General features: G+C 43.7%; 1 protein-coding gene across 1 annotated transcript in view; it reads left to right on the top strand.

The window, feature by feature from the left end:
* The window catches only part of UBE2R2 (ubiquitin conjugating enzyme E2 R2), a 52,766-nt gene that overhangs the window by 29,871 nt on the left and 2,762 nt on the right, over window positions 1-20,133 (top strand). Inside the window, exons 2-4 of the mRNA XM_042862411.1 lie at window positions 10,468-10,554; window positions 14,631-14,728; window positions 19,129-19,263. Coding sequence (XP_042718345.1) covers window positions 10,468-10,554; window positions 14,631-14,728; window positions 19,129-19,263 — 320 coding nt within the window. The remainder of the gene's footprint in view (window positions 1-10,467; window positions 10,555-14,630; window positions 14,729-19,128; window positions 19,264-20,133) is intronic.

The raw sequence follows: 20,133 nt of genomic DNA, 5'->3' as shown, positions 1-20,133 counted from the left end.
TTCAAGAATGTTTGTTCATGTACAGAACTCAGCTTTTATCATCCTGTCTCTACTTTAATCAGAGGGGCAAAGGTTACCTTGGTAACTGCTGCACTGCAGAGGAATCAACCTGCTTTTCAATCTTTTGCCCGCACTTTCGGGAGGTATTTCAGGAAACTGCACATTCTGGCTTTATCTAGATGTCATGTTAGCCATTTACATAGTAACTTGTTGGAACGCAGGTAGGAGTATATGAAAGCTAACTCTTAATTCTGTGTTGTATTTTCTCTCATCTGGCTTGAAAGATGTCTTATTAGTCATCTAATGTACTAGTCACATGTACTAGTGATGGTCAGGAACAACCATTTTATAGATGTTTTTTCTCTAGCCACTTGTAACAAAATTTCAGATGGTCCATGGTTGCTGCAATAGGGAGATGACTTGGAGCTGTGCTGCAGAGGTAAGGTCTGTATTACCCTATGAGCTTCAGATCGTCTAAAACCCGTGGCAGGGGTGAAAAGAGGTAGAGATGCTTTATGCTTTTTTGACTCACAACTAAGAAAAAGAAAAAAAAAAAAGCACCTTGTTACCGTAGAAACAATAGCCTGAGGCATGAGAATGGGTATGTATCAGCTAAAGCACTTATTTTAGCTTAAACTTAAACTTGATATCTCTGAATACCCTATGATAATGGAGCTGACAGGCACATTGTTATGCAGTAATGTGGAAAAACGCTCAAATGCAGACTTCTCAACAGTGAATACCTCACGACTTGATGCTATTTTCTGCAGCCAGCTAGGGGACACTCAGCAGGGTGGCATTTTGCATGGGTGTGTCAAAGTTTGCTTCTCATACAAAACTAGGGACATTCTTCAGACAGCTGCAACATACAGTTGTATTGGTACAGGATTATAAAGCTGCATGAATCCAATCCTTGTCTCTACTGTAGGAGACAGTGCTGCTGTATTTATCTCTCTGGGTTGCAAGTGGTAAAGCCCTAAGCTGTGTTTGCTTCTGCTGCCAAGTGTGATCTGCCTCTGCTTGCGATCGGCTCAGAACGGAACAGCTCACAGCTGGTAGAGCAGTGGCTGAAAGGTCGGCAGCATGGCTGCCCAGTGCTTAGTTGGCTTCTGCGTGTCAACCAGCCTAGGTAAGTTTCTTAGAGACTGCACTTCTTCAGCTGCAGTTCAGTTGCTCGATACCTATATGTCTTGTTTAAATAAAAGCTGGTACGCGAGCTTGAGAAATCTCTTGAGAAGAGCTGCTGCTGGCCGGATGAGAAACACGAAGTTGTGTAACACTGCAGCACTGTGCTTTGGTTTACACTTGCAATGCTATAAATATTCCTTTCCCCTTGCTGCTTATGAAAGAGGTGACTGCATCAAGGCCTGCCCTGAGTTTTTAGCAGAACATGTGATTGGTTTCCCTTGAGGAATGCTTTTCTCTTGCATACAGCCTGGATTGCATATGAAGAGAATCAAGGCAATTAGTCACTGACTGACTCATGAATGGTTAGGCTGCTATTTGTTTGAGAATTCTCTAAAAATAGTTAAACAGGCTGAAGCAAATGGTGTTTATTTATGAAGCTAGTTTGGACATCATCTTTTTGCTCAACAAATGCAAATTGTATAGCTTACCTCACTGAAAAATAGGAAGTAATCTACTGCATTTTAGTGAATGTGCAAGCTACTGGAGTGAACAGTGGAACTCACAGGAACTCTGTCACACCTGATACAAGAGGTTGTGAAACTGTTTTGCTGCTGATCACTTGAATTTGTGCAGACTGAACTATGGAAATGACCAGGATAATTCCCAAGTACATCCTAGTGTCTGCTGTTCAACCATTCCGTATATGCACGGAGTGTATCTACGTAAATCTGCTTACAAGAATTTACTTGTAAATCATGGAAGTTTGAAATGTGAGATTGAGCAGTATACTGAATATGCTGTAGGCTTATGCAGCTTCTAATGAGATGTTGTGCTGGACCCTGAGGACTGGGCATACACACTTTACTGGAGAGCTTACACACATGCTGCCAGAGATGCCATTAATGCAACACAAACCTTTGAATAAGCAGTTTCAAGTATTCACAAATCTTGATTATTTTTTGAAACAGAGTTAGGATTTTTTTTTTTTTTTCCTCTCAGAAATGGACACAAGCAGTTTTTAAAACTCTGCTTAGTACCATAAGTATACCAGGTCAGGTATCCAATAGCATACCTTACAGTAGGGCTGCTTTGTGTGTAGCTCCTCCTTTAAAGCAGAGACCCAAGTGGAGATAGAAGCTTTAGATGCAGCATTGCTGGGTATCTTTAGCTCCTTCAGTAAGACCTAGACAGTACAGGGAGACCTCCGTTTCACACACTAGGAGTTATTCTTTCTATTCTGTCCAAACAAGGAAGTCAATATTTTTGTACAGATATAAATAAGAAGTGAGTCAGTTGTTTCTGCTTGAAAAATAGGCCAGCCTCTCTGCAGAGCACACTCCAAGTGAACCTCACGTTGTGTGATATAGCTTGTGTATAGACTACAGGGAAACTGGAAATCATCAGTCCCAAGGACTCAGCCTCAGCATGAGGACTTCAGGGATCATAAAAGTCCTCTCACATCTAGGCTGCCGAAATTTGATCTTTCCATTCATACTGCTCTTAATCAGACCCAATTCTGGAGCAAGACTGAACTAGAAGCAGAATCTAGTAATATTTCAGCATGGAAATTCCCAGTAAACCTCAGCTGGCATCCGCTTTTTCGTATGGGAATATGAAATTGCTTTATCATTGGCCTATGTGGGTGAAGTTTAGCAGAGCTGTTGGGCCTGTAGCTTGCAGTACAAAAGAGGACCAAGTCATTTGGTTTGTTTTTTTGTCTTATATAGCTGCTGGTAGCTGCCTCTTTTGTGATGAGCTAGCAGACAAATGTGAAAGCCAAGTGGAAAATGGACAGGTTGGAAATTTTTGTGTCTCCAATTCAGTAACTCCTGCTGGATGCTACCTCTCTTGCAGCCTAGGGCATGGTGCTGAGGCAGGAAAAACCTCTGCATCAGAGCAAGGTTTGAACCTCAGGCAGCTGGCAGTGGGCACTGGCTGGTGAGGCCGTGCTCAGCATTGTGATGGGATATGAAACATCCCCAGAAGTATGCAGGTGGCCTGATGCCAAGGGCAGTTGTTACTCAGTTTTCAGCTTGTTCCAATCTCTCTGTCTGCAGTAAACTTTCCAAAACAAGTGCTTGCAGCTGCCCTGTCTTCAGCTGGGTGCTCCTAGCCTGAGAGCACTGACAAGGAGCATTTTTAACAGGAGCCAAAGTGGCTGTCTCAATTAGCTGGACAATATTATGGAATATCCCTGCAGTAAAACTCACTGCAGGAGGGAAATGTATTCTCTTAACTGCTAAACTGCTCGTGATCCTAAGTGCAGCTGACTTGTGCAGGCTAACTCAATCTCTCAATGAGCAGCAGCTGTCATGGGCAGTTATTACAGTAAGGCTGAAATCTCCAGACTGACTTTTTGGGATATCAAACAGCAACTATATTTAAAAAACAAAACAAAACCCCTTCTGTTTCTTTTGAGTAATGTTAGAAGAAAAAGGTCTGTTTTCCAGGCACTGCTTGTTCTGACTGGCTTTATTGTTTTATTTACTCAGATCCGTTGAGATGCTCCAGACAGCAGAGTGTGAATGTATGAGATCACGGGAGCCTGGATGCAGTCCAACCGAACAGGGCTGCAGCATGCTGCCCCGTCCAGAACCATTCAGTTCAGCCATGGGTTCATGTCGATTGTTAGTCCTGTGATTTCAGATCGAAGAAGCTACAAACTAACATGGGATTCAAAACCCTTACTGTAAAGGTGTAATTGTTCTTTGATGGTCATATTACAGACTTGCTGCTTTGGTGTAGGTTGTGTGACTTAGCTGTCCCAGCTTTTTTAAAAAGAAGTTTTGCTAAAAAGAAATCTGTTCTATGCTTGAGTAGCCTTCCCTTGAAAATGTTTGGTATTGCCTCAGGTAATTGCATATAGAGATATGTAAGATATGACTTAGTTGAAGCAAGAATGGACTCCTCTGCCTGTCAAACCAGTCTCTGATTTTGTAAGTTAACCTCACTTTTTGAGTCATCTTTGGCCTTCCCATTTGTTGCTCTATTTCTTTTTTTTTTTTTTTTTTTACTTTGTTGAACTTAGTGTCTTTTTTGACTTCTAGTTCACTTCACATTCAAGTCTTCATGATTTAAATTCCCTATGAAACAGATCAGGTAATACAGAATATAAAGCATTTAATACTGTTCATACGGCCATTGAGCAACAAGGGACTTTTCTGAACTTGAAAGGCTTAATTCTCCCGACCTTCTAACTTGGACTAGAATCACAGAATCATAGAATGGTTTGAGTTGGAAGGGACCTCTAATATCATATAATAATCATATAATAATTCCAACACCCTGCTATGGGCAGGGACACCTCCCTCTAAACCAGGTTGCCTAAAGCCCCATCCAGCCTGGCCCTTGAGTGCTTCCAGGGACAGCACATCCACAGCCTTGCTGGGCAACCTGTTTCAGTTTCACCACCCACTCCGTAAAGAATTTCTTCCTAATACCTAGTCTGAATCTGCCCTTTTACAGGTTAAAACAATTTCTCCTCGTCGTGTCACTACACACCTTATTAAAAGCCCTTCCCTGGCTTTCTTGTAGGCCCTTCATGTACTGGAAGGCTGCTGTAAGGTCCACCCAGAGTCTTCTCTTATCCAGGCTGAATAGCACCAGCTCTATCAGCTTATCCCCATAAGTGAGATCCATGTAGATGGCTTCAGTTGCTCTTCCTTTATCCACTGATGCTGTAGCTCCATCATAAAAGGCCACCAAGTTTGTCATGCACGAGTTGCTCTTGGTGAAGCCATGTTGGTTACCACTGATCATCTCATCTTTATTTCCAATGTGCTTTAGTAGAGCCTTCAGGAGGATCTGCTCTATCATCTTGCCAGGCACAGAGGGAAGACTGACTGGCCTGTAGTTCCCTGGATCTTCTTTTTTCCTTCTCAAAAATGGAGGCTAATATTCTCCTTTTCCAATCAGTGGGAACTTCATCAGGCTGCCATGACCTTTCAAATACGATGGACAGTGGTTTGGCAACTTCATCTGCCAGTTCCCTCAGAACCTGTGGATGGATCTCAGTGAGTCCCATGGACTCCTGCATCTTCAGGTTCTTTAGATGGTGGAGATGTGGTCCTACTATCCTAAAAGCACAATCAATGTCAATATGATGATCTGGTGCTGCTGGAAAGTAATGCCAGAATGCACAGAATCACTGAATTGCAAGGCTTGGAAGGGATGTAAAGAGATCGAGTACAACCTCCATGCTAAAGCAGGTTTCCTGCAATAGATGACACAGGTCGGCGTCCAGACAGGTCTTGAATATTTCCATTGAAGGAGTCTCCACAACCTCTCCTGTTCCTGTTCTCTGTCACTCTTACCATAAAGTTCTTAAGCATGTTATTACAGAACTTCCTATGTTCAAGTTTTATGCCATTGCTCCTTGTCCTATCACTATACACTGCCAGGAAGAGCCTGGCCTCACCCATTTGCCTCTCTCCTCCCTGTAGATGTTTATAAGCATTTACCAGATCCCCTTTCTGTCTTCTTTTCCCTGAACAGACCCAGGACACAGACTAGGGTTGTCTCCCGTTCTACTATAATAAAGTGCTTGGGTCCTAGGTCATAATATGTGGAGCTGAACTAGCAACACTGTTCTTGCATTCCTTGTTACCTTTTTCAGTAATTGACCTTTACTGGGAAAAGTTATTAAATTAATGTTGAGCCATTACAGTATGCCTAGCCTTAGTGCTGCTTTTCTGGTTCTGAAGCTGAAGGACATCAGGGTGCTTTAAACCTCACTGGTGTGCAGAACAGGCTGCTGACCTCCGCTAAACGTGTTTTCCAGCACACAGTGTTTAATACTGCATGCTATAATCCAGGCTTAATGTGGAAGAGGAAAATCCACTAGATGAATTGTATAAATGCTGGATGTGCTACAAGCAATAAAGGGCATTTTGTGGGATTACATATTAACACTAAACCCCGTGGTGGTCTTGTAGTTCCTGCTTTTATTGGTTCTCTCTGTGCTAAATGCATGGTGCAGGTAGCACTGTGTTGGCAGGAGATGCACAAAATCTTTTAAAAATTCAAATGCTTCCTTTGTATCTCAACTACAGTTTTCAGAAGATGTTCAGTTTAACTTATGTGGCGTTTTCATAGGGCTTGTGTTGAGCTGATGATGTTACAAAAGAGAAATTACTTTAACTGGCATTGTCAGAAATGTCAAAAAGCTGCAGTTTCCATTGGCCACAGTTAAAAGCTCCTGGCTTTCCCGATATCACCAAATCAGGTCAGTTGTTGTGATGCTGGTGGCTTTCCAGGAAATAGGTACTCCCCCAGCTTTCCCCCCCCCCTTGCCTTTCTGCAGAGGACAAATAGGATGGATTCACTGTTCCTGCCTTCACTGCCTGAAAATATAGCATAGGTTTTCTCAGCATGAGAAGTATATGAAAACACTGTCAGACAACAAAGTGTCATAGACAGCTGGGCTGGAATAAATTCTGGATTTCTAAACAGCTAAGTTAGGAGTGAGTCCTACTTCTGTCAGTGTTCCCCACCAAGAGGGTGATGGGATTAATATGTAAGTGTTGATTCAGTTATGTGGCAAGACCTCTGGAAACTCAAAGTCACTGCACTAGTTATTCATAGTGACTGAATCAGGGCTTCAGCAGCTGGTAAAAACACTGGATTTGCATTTTCAGTCTGATGACTTGGATATGTAGTAGGATTTTATTTTTCCTACATACGTACATTTCACTATGGCTGTGCCTTACCAAGTATGGAGTCTGAAGAAAACTTAAACAAATCTGAAGTGTGATCACCACTGACAATGCCGATGAGCAGGACAGTAAAATAGGAAACAGCAGAAGTGAGGATGCTGCCAACAATAATCTTGAAATGCTTTGTGGTGTGATTTGGAGGTTGAAGCTCTTGTGCAGTAGCAGTAGATGCCTGCTGAACTCTGAATCTTCTGCTAGTCTGGTCTGTGTGACATAGCATGTGGTGAGTCTATGCATTTCTTTCTAGGGTCTGTAAGTATGACAAGTTATAAATTGGGGAAGGAGGAATGGATGAGTGACCCTGTTTCTGTCAGGTGCTTTCTGTGGTGTCAAGGAGCCAGGGTGAGAAGGCAGCTGAAATCAAGATGCTGAAATGGGATTATGTCTGTAGGAGTCAAACACATGGTAAATGCGGTAGTGGCTGGAAACTTATGGGGGTGCCTGTGGACAGAGATGAGTTAAATCTCAAGTACTAGGTTCGTTTGTCTGGATGCAGGCAGGCTGACAAAGAGCTCCCTTGCAGCTCTGCCACTTTCAGTATGTAGCAGTCCTGGCTGAGCTTGCTGGGAACAGGAAGCAGTTTTGAGAGCTCAGCTTGAAACCTTAAGAAGAAACCTCATGAGCTATTGCTTAGTTTCATAAATAAAGTTATTGCTTAATTCAGTCTCTTTTTTTTTTTTTTTTTCCCCTCTTAATACACTTAGAATTGGGCTTGCAGTGGAAAAAAAATGACTTGTAATTGTGGCTGTTCCTTTATCTTTGCAAGCAGTCTTGCAGTTTGTCTTGGAAATTCTTGGCAAGCTTAGCCCATCAGAAAATCAAATAGCATTTGGTGAGTATAGAGTGGTGTTACGTAATTTTATGGGATTTTCTGTTACAGAAAAGGTGCAGAATAATTCTCTGGGATTTGTTTGTTATGCTCTGGAAAAACAGCTGTTTTGTTTTTCATCTTCTGAATGATCTCAGCGTGGGGACCTGAAAGTGGCACTTAGTAGGAAAAAATCCCTGCTTGTAGTGTGGAGTTTCCTACTCCAGTGGCTTGTAGCTCTGAAATTGAGCTTTGTACAGAGGCTTCATTTTCTTTGTGTTTCAGTACTGTTTCTTAATGTGCCAAACACACAGGTTAGCTAGATACATCCCACAGAGTTGCCCTGCCATTTCTCTAAACAGGGTTGATTACAGGCGAGCTGGTGTCTCAGCTGCCTCTGCAGAAAGGTAGAAGTTTTCTGGAGCATTTTTTGGAGCTTGAGGCATTCTTCCCATAGTAAAACATCAGCTTTCATTAATTCCATGACGATTGCTATGCAGGCAGTCCAATAGCCCTCCTCTATTGCAGAGGTGTGACTGCAGAACAGGGTTTAGAAACTAGAAGCCATCTTCCAGTGTCTAAAAGCATGATTCTGCCATGCACAGAGACCATAAATGCTGCTTTGACTTGGCTTTTTCAGTAGTCTTCCTGAGGTGAAACTCTCAGGTTTAGATGACGTGAGAGCAGAGGGTCTGTACTGGCTGGAATGAGGTCTTCTTCCTTAGCACCCAGCCATGTATGTGGGTTGTGAACATGACAAGGCTGTCATGCTACCAGTGAGGTCTTTTTTCAGTCAATTAGGTACTATACCTGTATGTAAGACCATACAGCTCCTGCCAAGAGTTCTTCTAGCTAGCTCCATCCTGAGCTTTGTAGTCTCTTGTGTTTTTAATTTCAGACCTTGGGCTGTTTCATGTCTTAGATCTCACGAAACTGCATGTAAGCACAGGAGTGGGCATGGGAAAGCCCCAGCGGTCTGGAGAAGTCTGCAAGCACTTGAGCTGAACTAAACCTGCCCTGTCCTTTGTAAATCTTTGCTCCGCTCCAGTGCTGGGCAGTGCATTCCAGCTGCCTTGCTGCAGCACTTGATTGCTTCTACAGTGATAACAGGCACTTGCCTGCTCTTCTTGGAGCAGTGCCATCCACATAACTGACCTTAAACTGTGGGCTAGGATTGTTTAAGGAGACGTGAATCATTTGGCTGTGGATGTGTCAGGGCAAATTCTTGTGGTGTAAGGGCTTGATACTGCTGTGCATTCAGCTGCATGAGAAGAGTGCAGCATGTTAGCTGTGTGAGCCACTGAACTTTTATCAGCAAGTTCTGCTCTTGCTACCTGGCGCTTTGGCTTAATAAAATTTGGCTTACAGTGCACAAGCATATGCCAGTCTGTGAGTAAAACTGCATTCAGCTACTTAGGTAGAGTCATAAAATCTTTTGAGTTGGGAGAGACCCTTAAAGACCTTCTGTTCCAGTTCCTCTCAGTGAGTGGGGACACCCACAGCTCTGTCAGGTGCTCAGAGCCACTCCAGCCTGACCCCTCAAAATCAATTCTATAAATGTTTCTGGAACTTTGTTTAAAAAAAAAAAAATCAATAAAACTTCCCATAGTCTGTCCTAAGAACAAGATCAGCAACTGTTTCTGGGGTAGGTGGCTAAGAACTGAATCACTGAATCATAGAATCATTGAGGTTGGAAAAGACCATTCTAGTCCAGCCATCAACCCATCCCCACCATGCCCATTGACCACGTCCATCAGTCACACATCTCTGTGTCATCACCCTGGGCAGCCTGTGCCAGTGCCTCCACACTTCTTGTGAGAATAACTTTTTCCCAGTACCCAACCTGAAGTGGCAGGACTTGGGCAGAGTTTCAGGCTTGTTCCATGTGTGACTTGCTGGGGTTTTATTTCTCGTGTTCCCAATCACAGCTTTGGGGCAGAGGATGGGGAGTGCTACTCTGGAGATCCCATCTGAGGCTGGTGGAGGGGCTCCAGGCAGGTTGAACTGTGCCAGGAGATGGTTTTGGGCTTTGCTGTGCAGAACTATTCCCTACTGGTTGACTTTTTTGGCTGTTCTGAATGACAGGACGGCATAGAAGATAATATCCAGTGCTGGGATCTTTGCAGCCTCTGCACAACAGACTCAGCTCTGAGTCTTGTTCCACCAGTGTCTGCTGACAGCATGGGTATTGGGTGGCAATGTTTGCTGTCCTAGCCCATCAGCATTTGGTTCGTTGGTTTGCACAGATTTATTAGACACAAAAAGAGTATTCAGGCATGTTTGCTGTGGCAAGAAGTACAGTGTTAGGAACCTAAGCAGATGGATCAGTCCCTTTTATATAAGAAAAGCAAAACCCCTTGGGTCTCAACTAAGAAGTGTTCAAATCTCTTTTCCACACAAAAAGATTAGTTTAAAAGTTTTGCACTGGCACGTGTGAAACAGCTATTCTCATTACAGCACATGCTGTTAGCTTGCTTCTGAACCCAGCAAGAAGCAATGATATCTTGAGTTCTTCTGTCTTTTCGCATCTGTTTTACCCTATGGAACAACAGCTGTCGGATAGTGCAGCTTGCATTTGGACATGGTAAATAACCTTTTAGTTTATTTTCAGGGCTGAACTTGAGCTGTTAGAGCCCAGGTGTAAAATTTTTTCCTTTTTTTAATTACTGTTCTGTTTTGACTGAAACTGTAGAGTTGTATTGCAGGTCCACGTAGGCACTGGTATATAAAATGAAGATGTTTTGCAGCCCTGATGGAAATTGTAGTGGTAGCTTGTTATCTCCTTCTGTCCTAACTAAGGTATTTTGCTTTTTCCAGGCTCACATTAAATTCCCTATTGACTATCCGTATTCACCACCTACCTTCAGATTCCTGACCAAAATGTGGCACCCCAACATTTATGAGGTAAAAGTTCATTTGTTTGTTTTTTTAAGTAAGTTTTTCGCAGGCATGTAGGAAGGTTTTCTAATTTTCAAATGTGTATCGTTGGTACTCAATGTCTCTGGCCGTAACTGAAGCAGTTAGCAGTTTATGTTAAATGCCAGATTCATGGTTGAACAGTTAATTCTAAAACCTGTATGAAATGCTGTTCTTGTAGGCAAGGATGGAGCCTTTATTATACCAGCAAGCACAGCTGGCAGCCTCAGGTGAGGCACTGTATGAATGCCAGCAGTTTCAAGGGGTTCTTGGATAAAGGTGTCTTACCCTGCTGTGGTACATAAGAAATTAGTGGTTGTTGATGTGCTTTTCATTATCATTTTCATCACATCCCACAAAACTGTAAAACAACAATATAAAACAAATACAAAAAAATACAAAAAAAAGGGAAAAGTCTTCTGCAGCAACCAGCCTACAAGTGAAGGGGCTTGGTGCACTCTGACTGCATGAGAACTGGAGCTGAGTTGAAGTCCAGAAGTCTTGTGCAGCCTGGTCACCAATTTGAAGCAGCCCTTAGATCAGTTTGTGCACTGGTCACACCCAAAGGATAATACTATGGGTTGATGAATCCATAACTGGATCTTGGTACAACTAATAGGAAGTGGAATATTCTTATGTAAGTGCTCTTTGGCAAGCAGCACTCCCTAGCTTGAAAGCATTGTCTTGGAGCAACTTAAAGTGATTATTGCAATTGGTTCAAAACCAACCAGTTTCAGAAAGCCATATTTGAAAGTTGAAGACCTGTTGTAGATAGGTGTAGATGAAAACAAGCTTGTAGAGGCCAGTCAAATTCCTGCTGAACTTTTGAATATTTTAACCAAATGTCAGCCTTCTAGGACTGCTACCAGAATGCTTTTCAAGATGCTAAAGGCCTTTCAAAAATGCTCTTGTCACCTTGTCTTCCTGAAAGAGATTGTGCAGGCTTCCTGTGGGTCCAAACAGGAATGTCATTTCTCTTCCTCACTGCGAGCTTCATTTGATGCCTTGGGCTTCGAAGGCCCTTTGCTAACAAGTCACTGCTGCTGGATGTCCTAGATGAGTGCTCTCCAAATGTCACACTGAACTTCACTTATCTTTTAGTCATAAATAGCCAAAAGCTTAACCAAACTTCAGTGCAAAACAGGATTGTAATTAGCTCTAATTACTGGATGCACAGGAGGACTATTCCTTTGTTAGGCACAGGGTCTTCCACAAATCAGTCATCTAACAGTCTGCTGTCTTCAGTTTTGGACTTGACACCAAATCTAGCATGTAGCCAAGGATAGCATTTCTTTTTAAGGATCATTTTCAGTAGCATGGGAGTTTGATCTATAAATAAAGAAAAAAAAACAACAACAAAAGTCTTGACACCTGCAGATTATTGCAGAAGTGTAGCATAGATGTTTCTGAATCCAGACATTCTCATGCAGGAGGTGAGTGGGAAATGGTTACCAAAGTGGTACATACAAAATGAGTCTTGGAAAGGACCTCTCCCAGTGCCAGTGGGAAAGATGAAAAATTGGCTCTAGAAACAGCTGAAGGTAGGAGGAGAAACTAACCCAAAACCTGATGGGTGTTCTTTGGGGTTACTCTTCAAATACTCCAGCACTCATCTTTGTTCTTTGTGTTCGTAGTGATATTTCTTGGAGCTGAGGGAATCTGAAACAGCTTGCAGGCTGTTTTGGAAACAACATGTAAGCACTGAAGATGAGGCACTGGGATAACTCCAAATGAAACTGAGAATAAATCAGCGAAGGGCTTGAGGTTTGAGGGTTTGTCAGGAGGGAAAAAAACATCTTTCAATGTAGTGGAGATGAAAGAAAGTAACAGTTTGCAGAATCTGCTGGTGAGACCAGATGGAGAGGTTGAGGCTGACGTTCCAGTTCTGAGCAAACACTTCAGTAACTTATGCATTTTCCTCATCCCACTTGCTCGGTCATCTAGTTTAGCTTTAGATTTTTATTTTTGAGGTAACACAACCTTCTCGTTCCATCATAATAGATGTATAGGTTCTTCCTTCTTCTGGTTGATAGAAACAAGGAAAGTGATATATTTATGTTTCGAAAATGTATATAGGATAACTACACTGTCTACCTGACTGCACTGATCACTAATTGCTTGTGCTGACTTCATCAGGTCCCACCATACTTCAGCTTCTTCAGACTCAACCTTGCCCTGTTTGTGGTCTCAAACATGTAACACTAACTATAGCAAAAGGGAAAAATCCTAGCTTCCCTCTTCACATTCATACTAAAATATTTGTTGGCCCAGATATTGCTTAACCTATGCTATGAAATGCTATGAAAGACTTCCCACAAGTGCTGCAGCTCTTTCTCGTGGTCAGCAACACTTTTTCCAGGTCAACATCACTAAATTTTCCTAGGAAATGTTTAAAGAACCTGTGTAAACAAGAGGGAATTTGGAAGAAAGCCAGAGAGAATATAAACATTGAGTAAGGTTAATTTCACTTTAAAATGATAATAAAAATATTTATAGGTTGCACAAGTCTTTTGAGATCCACAAAGAGAAACTGCCTTGTTATGGCAAACTGTACCAGCAACATAAACGTGTGCTTGGGTATTCAGCAGCTCCAGGTGCTACTTTGCTTTTTGTAGTTATGTTCTTGATGAAAAGATGCTTCAAGATGATGACAGCTTGCTGAATTAGTACAGCTGGCAGGTTCAGTGAGTAGCTGAATTCTGGATACCAATCACAGGCCTGCAGTGTGGAAGTAGGATCTAATTTCACTATAGAACAAATGTCATTCTTTCAGCTTACTATGAGGAACATTTGGGGAGGCTCTTCAGGTGAGCTGCCGCTATCTGCAGCCATGATCACTGGCTGGAGCTCAAAGGCACAGATGCTATCACTGTGAGCTTTGTGCTCCAGCTCCTGTGGGCAAAATAGTGCTGGAGAGTTCTCAGGATGCAGCCAAGACAAAGCACTTGGGGAACTGCCCTACCAGTTTTCAGTCTTGGACCAAGCTCATCTGCAGTTTCTCTTCTTGGTATGATGAACCCATTAGGTCAGGGTGACAAGGGGACAGCATGAACTCTTCCTGTCAGCCTGGGCTGTGCCACCTGAGGATGCCTCTAAGAGCTTGTAGGTAGTTCTTGTAGCTGGCTGCAAGAGGAAATAAGCAGAGCTTGGAGGCAATGTCTTGGCTGGACATGAACGCATCTGTAGCTTCTCTTCAGCCTGCACAAAGACACTTGGTGTCAGCTTTGCTGGGAAACGTCAGCTGTGATGGATATTGCTACAGTACTCCTATGAAGTAATCATGTCAGGGTACTGTTGCAAACAGAGGATTGGTTTTACAGGCTTCTTAAAGTATTTATAAATTGCAGGCATTATGAAACTTTAAATCTCTATTCGGGCTATGGCACTGGTGAATTAAACACAGGTTGACGATTACGTGCCTGTATGGCTTCCATATGCTGCCAAAATATTCTTCCTCTTGCATGCTGGAAGGGATTTTCTGTGGAACCTTCAGAGAGCATCTCCTGCTTTTTCACCTGGTATTTCAAATGGCTCTGCCACCAGGGAGTAGTGTAAGCCTGCCTTGCACCATCTGTTCAACTTGCATACATCCCATGAGAAGCATTGTTGTGATACCTGAACTAGGATAGAGCATGGAATCCTTGGATTTAAAGATTCCTGTTGCTAACTCAGTCATCACGGGGGAAAAAAAGAGATGGGGACGTGGGGTCTCGTGACCCCACAAATAGAAAGTTCATTTCTATTACTATGGTATTATATGCTATCTAGAGACTAATATAGTTTTATTAGCTACTGTTCTTCTTGCTTTGCTGCATTCTTTTAAAATTCTTGGCCTGAGATTGTTTTGTACCAATCTGCAGTCAAGCTGTAAACAAGGAAAGCTTTGAACATGTTAATACAGTAGACCCAGGAAGAACTCAGAACCGTTTGCAGTTTCTGCATGGTTTTTACTGTAATTTGGGATGTTCATATCAACACGATTTCTGTTCACGTATAGCCAGAGATTGAATTGAGTCTTCAGACCATTAGCCAGGCTATTCACAACTTTCATTTCTGTCTTTCAGAATGGAGATGTATGTATTTCAATTCTTCACCCACCTGTAGATGATCCACAAAGTGGAGAGCTGCCATCTGAGAGGTGGAACCCTACCCAGAACGTCAGGTAACAGTGGGAAGCAGTGATGCACAAAGCTGACCTCAGTGTCCTGTCATCTGTCTCCTAAACTAAAGCCTCTGTTGGGAAAAAGCTTGGAAGGGAATGTGAGGCTTAAGGGGGTGTTTTCAGGGCTTGAGCCAGGTAGGATCCAGACTTAGCAAGCAGTCTGAAAATACTAAAGACTGTGAATCTTGCTGCCATGTTAACAGTGTAGAGCCGTCTGTACTCTTCACAGGTTTTCGCATTCTTAAAGCAGACACTTCCAAACCCTTCTAAGGCATCTAAGGCATCACTCATGGAAAAGGGCATTGTGTTGTATTCAGGCTTGACAGAAATAACTTTGTGCAAAAGACTGATGGCGTACCTTCTAGTACAGGGCCGTATCTTTGTCCTGTCCAGTGTGGTGTCCTGAGCAGTTAGCTAAGTGTTTCTCTAGGTACCAAAAAGAAAGGATCATTAGGCACCAGAGGCGTTCAAGGCTAACACACCCATTTTTTAAAACATAGCTGGGTTTCGTTGTAACCTTAAGACGCCGCCAATGAAGAACTGACAAAGCAAATATCAAATAACAAACCGCTGACCTGTGAAGCAATAGTGATGTAGTGGAAAATCCTTGAACTCAGGTACTTCTGTTTCAACTATTTGACATGATTCATTATCCAAATAAGGTGGAAATAATTGCCCCTAATTTTTCCTATATCATATGGGAATTACAGTTGTTTTCAGAATTATTTATTAAATGTTGGTTCTTTGAATCTCATTTTAATTGGTAGATCCAGCCAAAGCATCTCAGTCCCTGTGAGGGAATGCAGCAGTTTGAAAAGGGTTTTCTGAGAGCTCTGCTTTTATGTGACTTACCTTCATTAAATTAATTTGAAAAGAGCCTTTGTCAAAGCAAAGATCTAGCAAGGGGGGTTTATTGGATTCTTGATCCTTGGAATGGGTTTGTAACATGCACTGCAGAGTGCTGAACTAGATCTGATGTGGCAAGAAACTGGGAAATGTTAACAGTCAGCAAATTATGACAACTGATGTTCCCTCCTGGAGCACACTGCTTCAGGGTTAAAAAGGCTCAAGCAAAATGGTGCATTTTAGCTGTGTGAAGTTGTGAAGGTCAAGGCAAATGTTATCCAATCCATCTAAAGTAAAAGTCAGTATGAAGCAGTCTCTCAGAAGTTCCATCTCAGTTTTGTTTCTAATTTTCTTGGAAATAGCTTTTGAACTGTGTGTTCTGAGCTACATTCAGTTGTATGCGCACATGGCTGTTGAACTGTCCATATGTTTGATGTGATTATCTCCTCCAGTTATGTTGACTAGATGACAAGCCTCAATTCATAGCTAAGAAACAGAATAAGGCATTCATTATTTGGGTCATTTTGACTATTTCATCCTATGCAACACAAAACTTAACCTTTCTAGTTCTGACTGCTGCTTTTTCTTATTGTGATGCAATTTTCAGTGCTTATTCTACCAGAACACATTGACTTAAGGAAAAAAACATTCTTTCTGAGAAGAAAACATTCCTCAAGTGCATCAGCAAGTGGGAACAAAATTTGTCCTTAACTGTTACCCCACTGCCAGCGTCACCCACTGCGCTAAGTGCTGCATACAGACCTTCCTACTGGGGTCCCATCTGGCTCTGCAAGCCTCTGGAGTCTGTCAGATCAGAGGCAGCAGGACTGAAGGTGCATGAGAGGAGCACGTTTGTGTGTAGTGAGCTGTGTGCACAGGCCAGGGCCTCTCCTCATTTTCTAAGTCCTGCTGAGTATCGGCAGCTTACTACCAGGCTTGAGGTGTCTGCAGTGGGAGGATATGTCTGCTCTGAACATGAGCCGACAGTGTGCCCAGGTGGCCAAGAAGGCCAATGGCATCCTGGCTTGCATCAGAAACAGCGTTGCAAGCAGGAGCAGAGAGGTGATTGTTCCCCTATATTCAGCACTCGTGAGGCCGCACCTCGAGTACTGTGTCCAGTTTTGGGCCCCTCACTGCAAGAAAGACATTGAGGCCCTTGGAACGTGTTCAAAGGAGGGCAACAAAGCTGGTGAGGGGTCTGGAACACAGGGCTTATGAGGAGAGGCTGAAGGAGCTGGGAATGTTCAGCCTGGAGAAGAGGAGGCTCAGGGGAGACCTCATTGCTCTCTATAACTTCCTGAAGGGAGGTTGTAGTGAGCTGGGGGTCGGCCTCTTCTCTCATGTCATCAGTGATAGGACCAGAGGGAATGGCTTCAAGCTACAGCAGGGGAGATTCAGGCTGGACATGAGGAAGTATTACTTTTCAGAAAGGGTGGTCAGCACTGGAATGGACTGCCCAGGGAGGTGGTGGAGTCACCGAGCCTGGGGGTGTTCAAGGAAAGGCTGGATGTTGTGATGAGGGACATGGTTTAGTGGGAGCTACTGGGAATAGGTGAACGGTTGGACTGGGTGATCTTTTAGGTCTTTTCCAACCTTGGTGATTCTATGATTCTATGATTCTATATCATTCTTAACTCTGGGAGCACCTGTGCTCCCACCTCTAAAGGTGTCAGGCATAATTGTGTTTTAAGCACGATAAATACAGACTTTCCTATCACTCACAGCTGGATGAGTCAGCTGTAAGTAAATGCAGCAGAGGTCTGGCAAGATGTAAAGGAATGCAGCTGTGACCTGTGTGGCAGATAGTGCTGCTCCTTCTTGTGCCTAATGGGCCGTAACGCTGAGGAAGTGGTGGCAGGACTTAGGAGCAGAGGATCCTTGATCATATTAGTTGCCCTTCTCAGTATCTCCCCTGAGTCCACTGTGCCCTTTGAGGTGTCCAGCCCGTGATATTTGTCATCAGTGTGTGCACTCAGCGCGGTGCTCAAGGTGCTGGTAGTCCCATGTCTTGTGAAGACAGGTGATGTCCTGCCTTGCTGTTCTTTGCTTTCTGAGGATGCTAATTCCTGTTGGCTTTTTCAGCTGCCTTAGCGCACACTGAGCTGACAGAAGCCATCCAGACCTAACATGACTGTCAGTAAAGCCAAAGCCAAGACTTTTTACTGGAAATAAGAATATGCTGTACTTAGCTCTGACAAAGTGACTGAATCCAGGTGCTAACTCCTCTCCTACCTGTGCTTTCTCCGGACTGTGCTTGCTCTGCAGTAAAACCATTGCTGGAACTGACCTGGCTTCACAGCCTGCCTGCTAGGAATCAAAGGCTTTTAGATGTATCCTTGAGATGAAGTGGAAGATTTGTCTGCCCATCATTCCAGCCTGGCAAAACAGTTTTTTCCAGAGCTGTCATTCCCTTCCTACTGAATTATATCTTTTGGAAAACAATCTGCAGAAGACTCCTGGTAGCTGTGCTTAGCAGTCTGGCCAGACGTATTTAGTTTCAGAACTTTCAAGAAGCAGAACATCCAAATGACCGAGCATTTCCTGGAATTGTATCCTAGTTACAATCTGCTAGATGTGCTCAGCATGCAGTGCTCTGAGTGCACCTCTAAATTACTGTGAGTACAGTGGGAACTGAGTCTCCTTCATCTAATTCTGCAGAGCAATTGCTGTGTTCTGCTACATTTCAAGACATATTACTTGTCTCTGTTCTTTCTTCTGTTCAGGTGGCATTGGGGCTGCTGCAGAGGGTCATGGGCAATGCGGGGGCTGGGTGAGAGGTGGTGCTTGCAGAACAGTATGCCCAGTTAGCTCTGTGCTGTGGACAGAAATCCAGGAGCATCGCTGAGGTTATGCAAGTGGTTCATGCTGGTGTTGCTGAGGTGTTGCAGCTGAATCCAGCTGAGTGCTTGGTGGTTTGCCCAGGTGTTAAAAAAAAAGACAAAACAAAAACGATCTGCATTGCCTTCCTGCTGCTGTGCTTGTTGCCACGGCAGCTCTGGAGCTGCATATGTGGAGGAGAGGTGATGCCTGGCTCCAGCCTCTGAGCAGGGCAGGGCGGCCTGGCTGCAGGGCTTTTGGTCACAGCAGGATGGGAAGAGAGCCCGGCATTTGCTGATAAGCTGAATGTCACCAGGAGCAGGCTCCAACCCTGCACCATCCACAGGCAGTGTGGATGAGATGAAATCTGGCCTGATCTGATCTCTGCCGGCCACCTCCATCACAGACACGTGAACAGATGGGCCAGGTGCCAGAGCATGCTTAGCTTTGTGCTCCCTCTCCACACTTGTTCTCTTCTAGCTAGAATATGAGCTCTTAGATCAGGTGGTGAAGGAAAGGCCTTGGCAGTTCAGCCTGGGGGAACCCTTGGGCATGGCAGCTCAAGTCCATAAGTACCTGCTTTCCCTTCAGCTGTTGTTCACTTATCCTCAGGTTAAGTTTTGACTTCAAACAACACATTTTGATGCTTTTCTGATGCATCACCTAAAGAAGTTGCCAGCATCCAGAATCCATGAGTGCTTTTGCTCTGACTCTGCTGTTATGGTTGCCTTTTTCAGGACTATATTACTGAGTGTAATCTCTTTGCTTAATGAGCCCAACACATTCTCTCCTGCCAATGTGGATGCATCAGTCATGTTCAGAAAATGGAGGGACAGTAAAGGAAAAGACAAGGAATATGCAGAAATCATAAGGTAAGTTGTGCAGCGTGTGATGCTGTGCTACTCGCCCTTGTTCTGAATCCTACAGAACAGACTGCTTGCAGAACTTGCTGATACCAGCTCCTCTCTGTGGCTACTGCTGTAGAAGTGAATTTTAGTCTTATTCCAAGCCCAATTTTCTGGTTTCCACAGGTCTTTTCCCACAGAATAGGTGCAGACTTCTGGAGCAGAAGGACCAGTCTAATCTGTCTTTGAATTGTTCCTTTTTCACATTAATCTGGCGTGGTACACTGCAAAACCTTTGGTGGCTAATAAACCCCAGTCAAAGTCCATGCTTGCCTTTGAGCATGGCCTGCCTTGGTTGGGGTGTAATTGAAACTGACTGCATCCTACTAATTCTGTGCTTAATGCACTCATGAATCATAATCTTGTCCCTTCAATTTGAAGGAATATCAGCAGGGTTTGGCAAATGCTTGCAAAGCTTGGAGTTTGTTTAGCTTGAAGCATTGTTCAGTCTTGACTGTCCTTTGCTCAGAAGCTCATGGTTCATCAGGTGCTGCTGGAAGACAATGCAGTTTGAATTGGGGTGGCTTGGAAACACGACTGAGCAGCCCCTGCTGCTGCAGAGTGGCTGTTGCCACACTGCAAAAAAAGACACCAGGATGGCTGCTGGCCTGACCTAAATGAGGAGAATGGCTGGAGTCCCAGCCCCTGCCAGCCCTGTTGGTTTCAGCAGGACTAGGAGTAATCCAGGAATGGGCAAGAGGAGGCAGCCTGACCCCTGATCCCCTGGCCCTGTGGCCTGGTGAAACACCTTGATATTGGGGTGACTCCATGTTCCTGCCACTCTCGCTGTACCATAGCAGCTGAGAGGTGCCAAATACTTTTGGAAATCTCAGTTTT

Source organism: Lagopus leucura, unplaced genomic scaffold, assembly GCF_019238085.1.
Source record: "Lagopus leucura isolate 7727_CA_CO unplaced genomic scaffold, USGS_WTPT01 Super-Scaffold_650, whole genome shotgun sequence".
Classification (NCBI taxonomy): domain Eukaryota; kingdom Metazoa; phylum Chordata; class Aves; order Galliformes; family Phasianidae; genus Lagopus; species Lagopus leucura.
The sequence above is the reverse complement of the archived record's forward strand: the minus strand, read 5'-3'. Positions and strand labels throughout refer to the sequence as shown.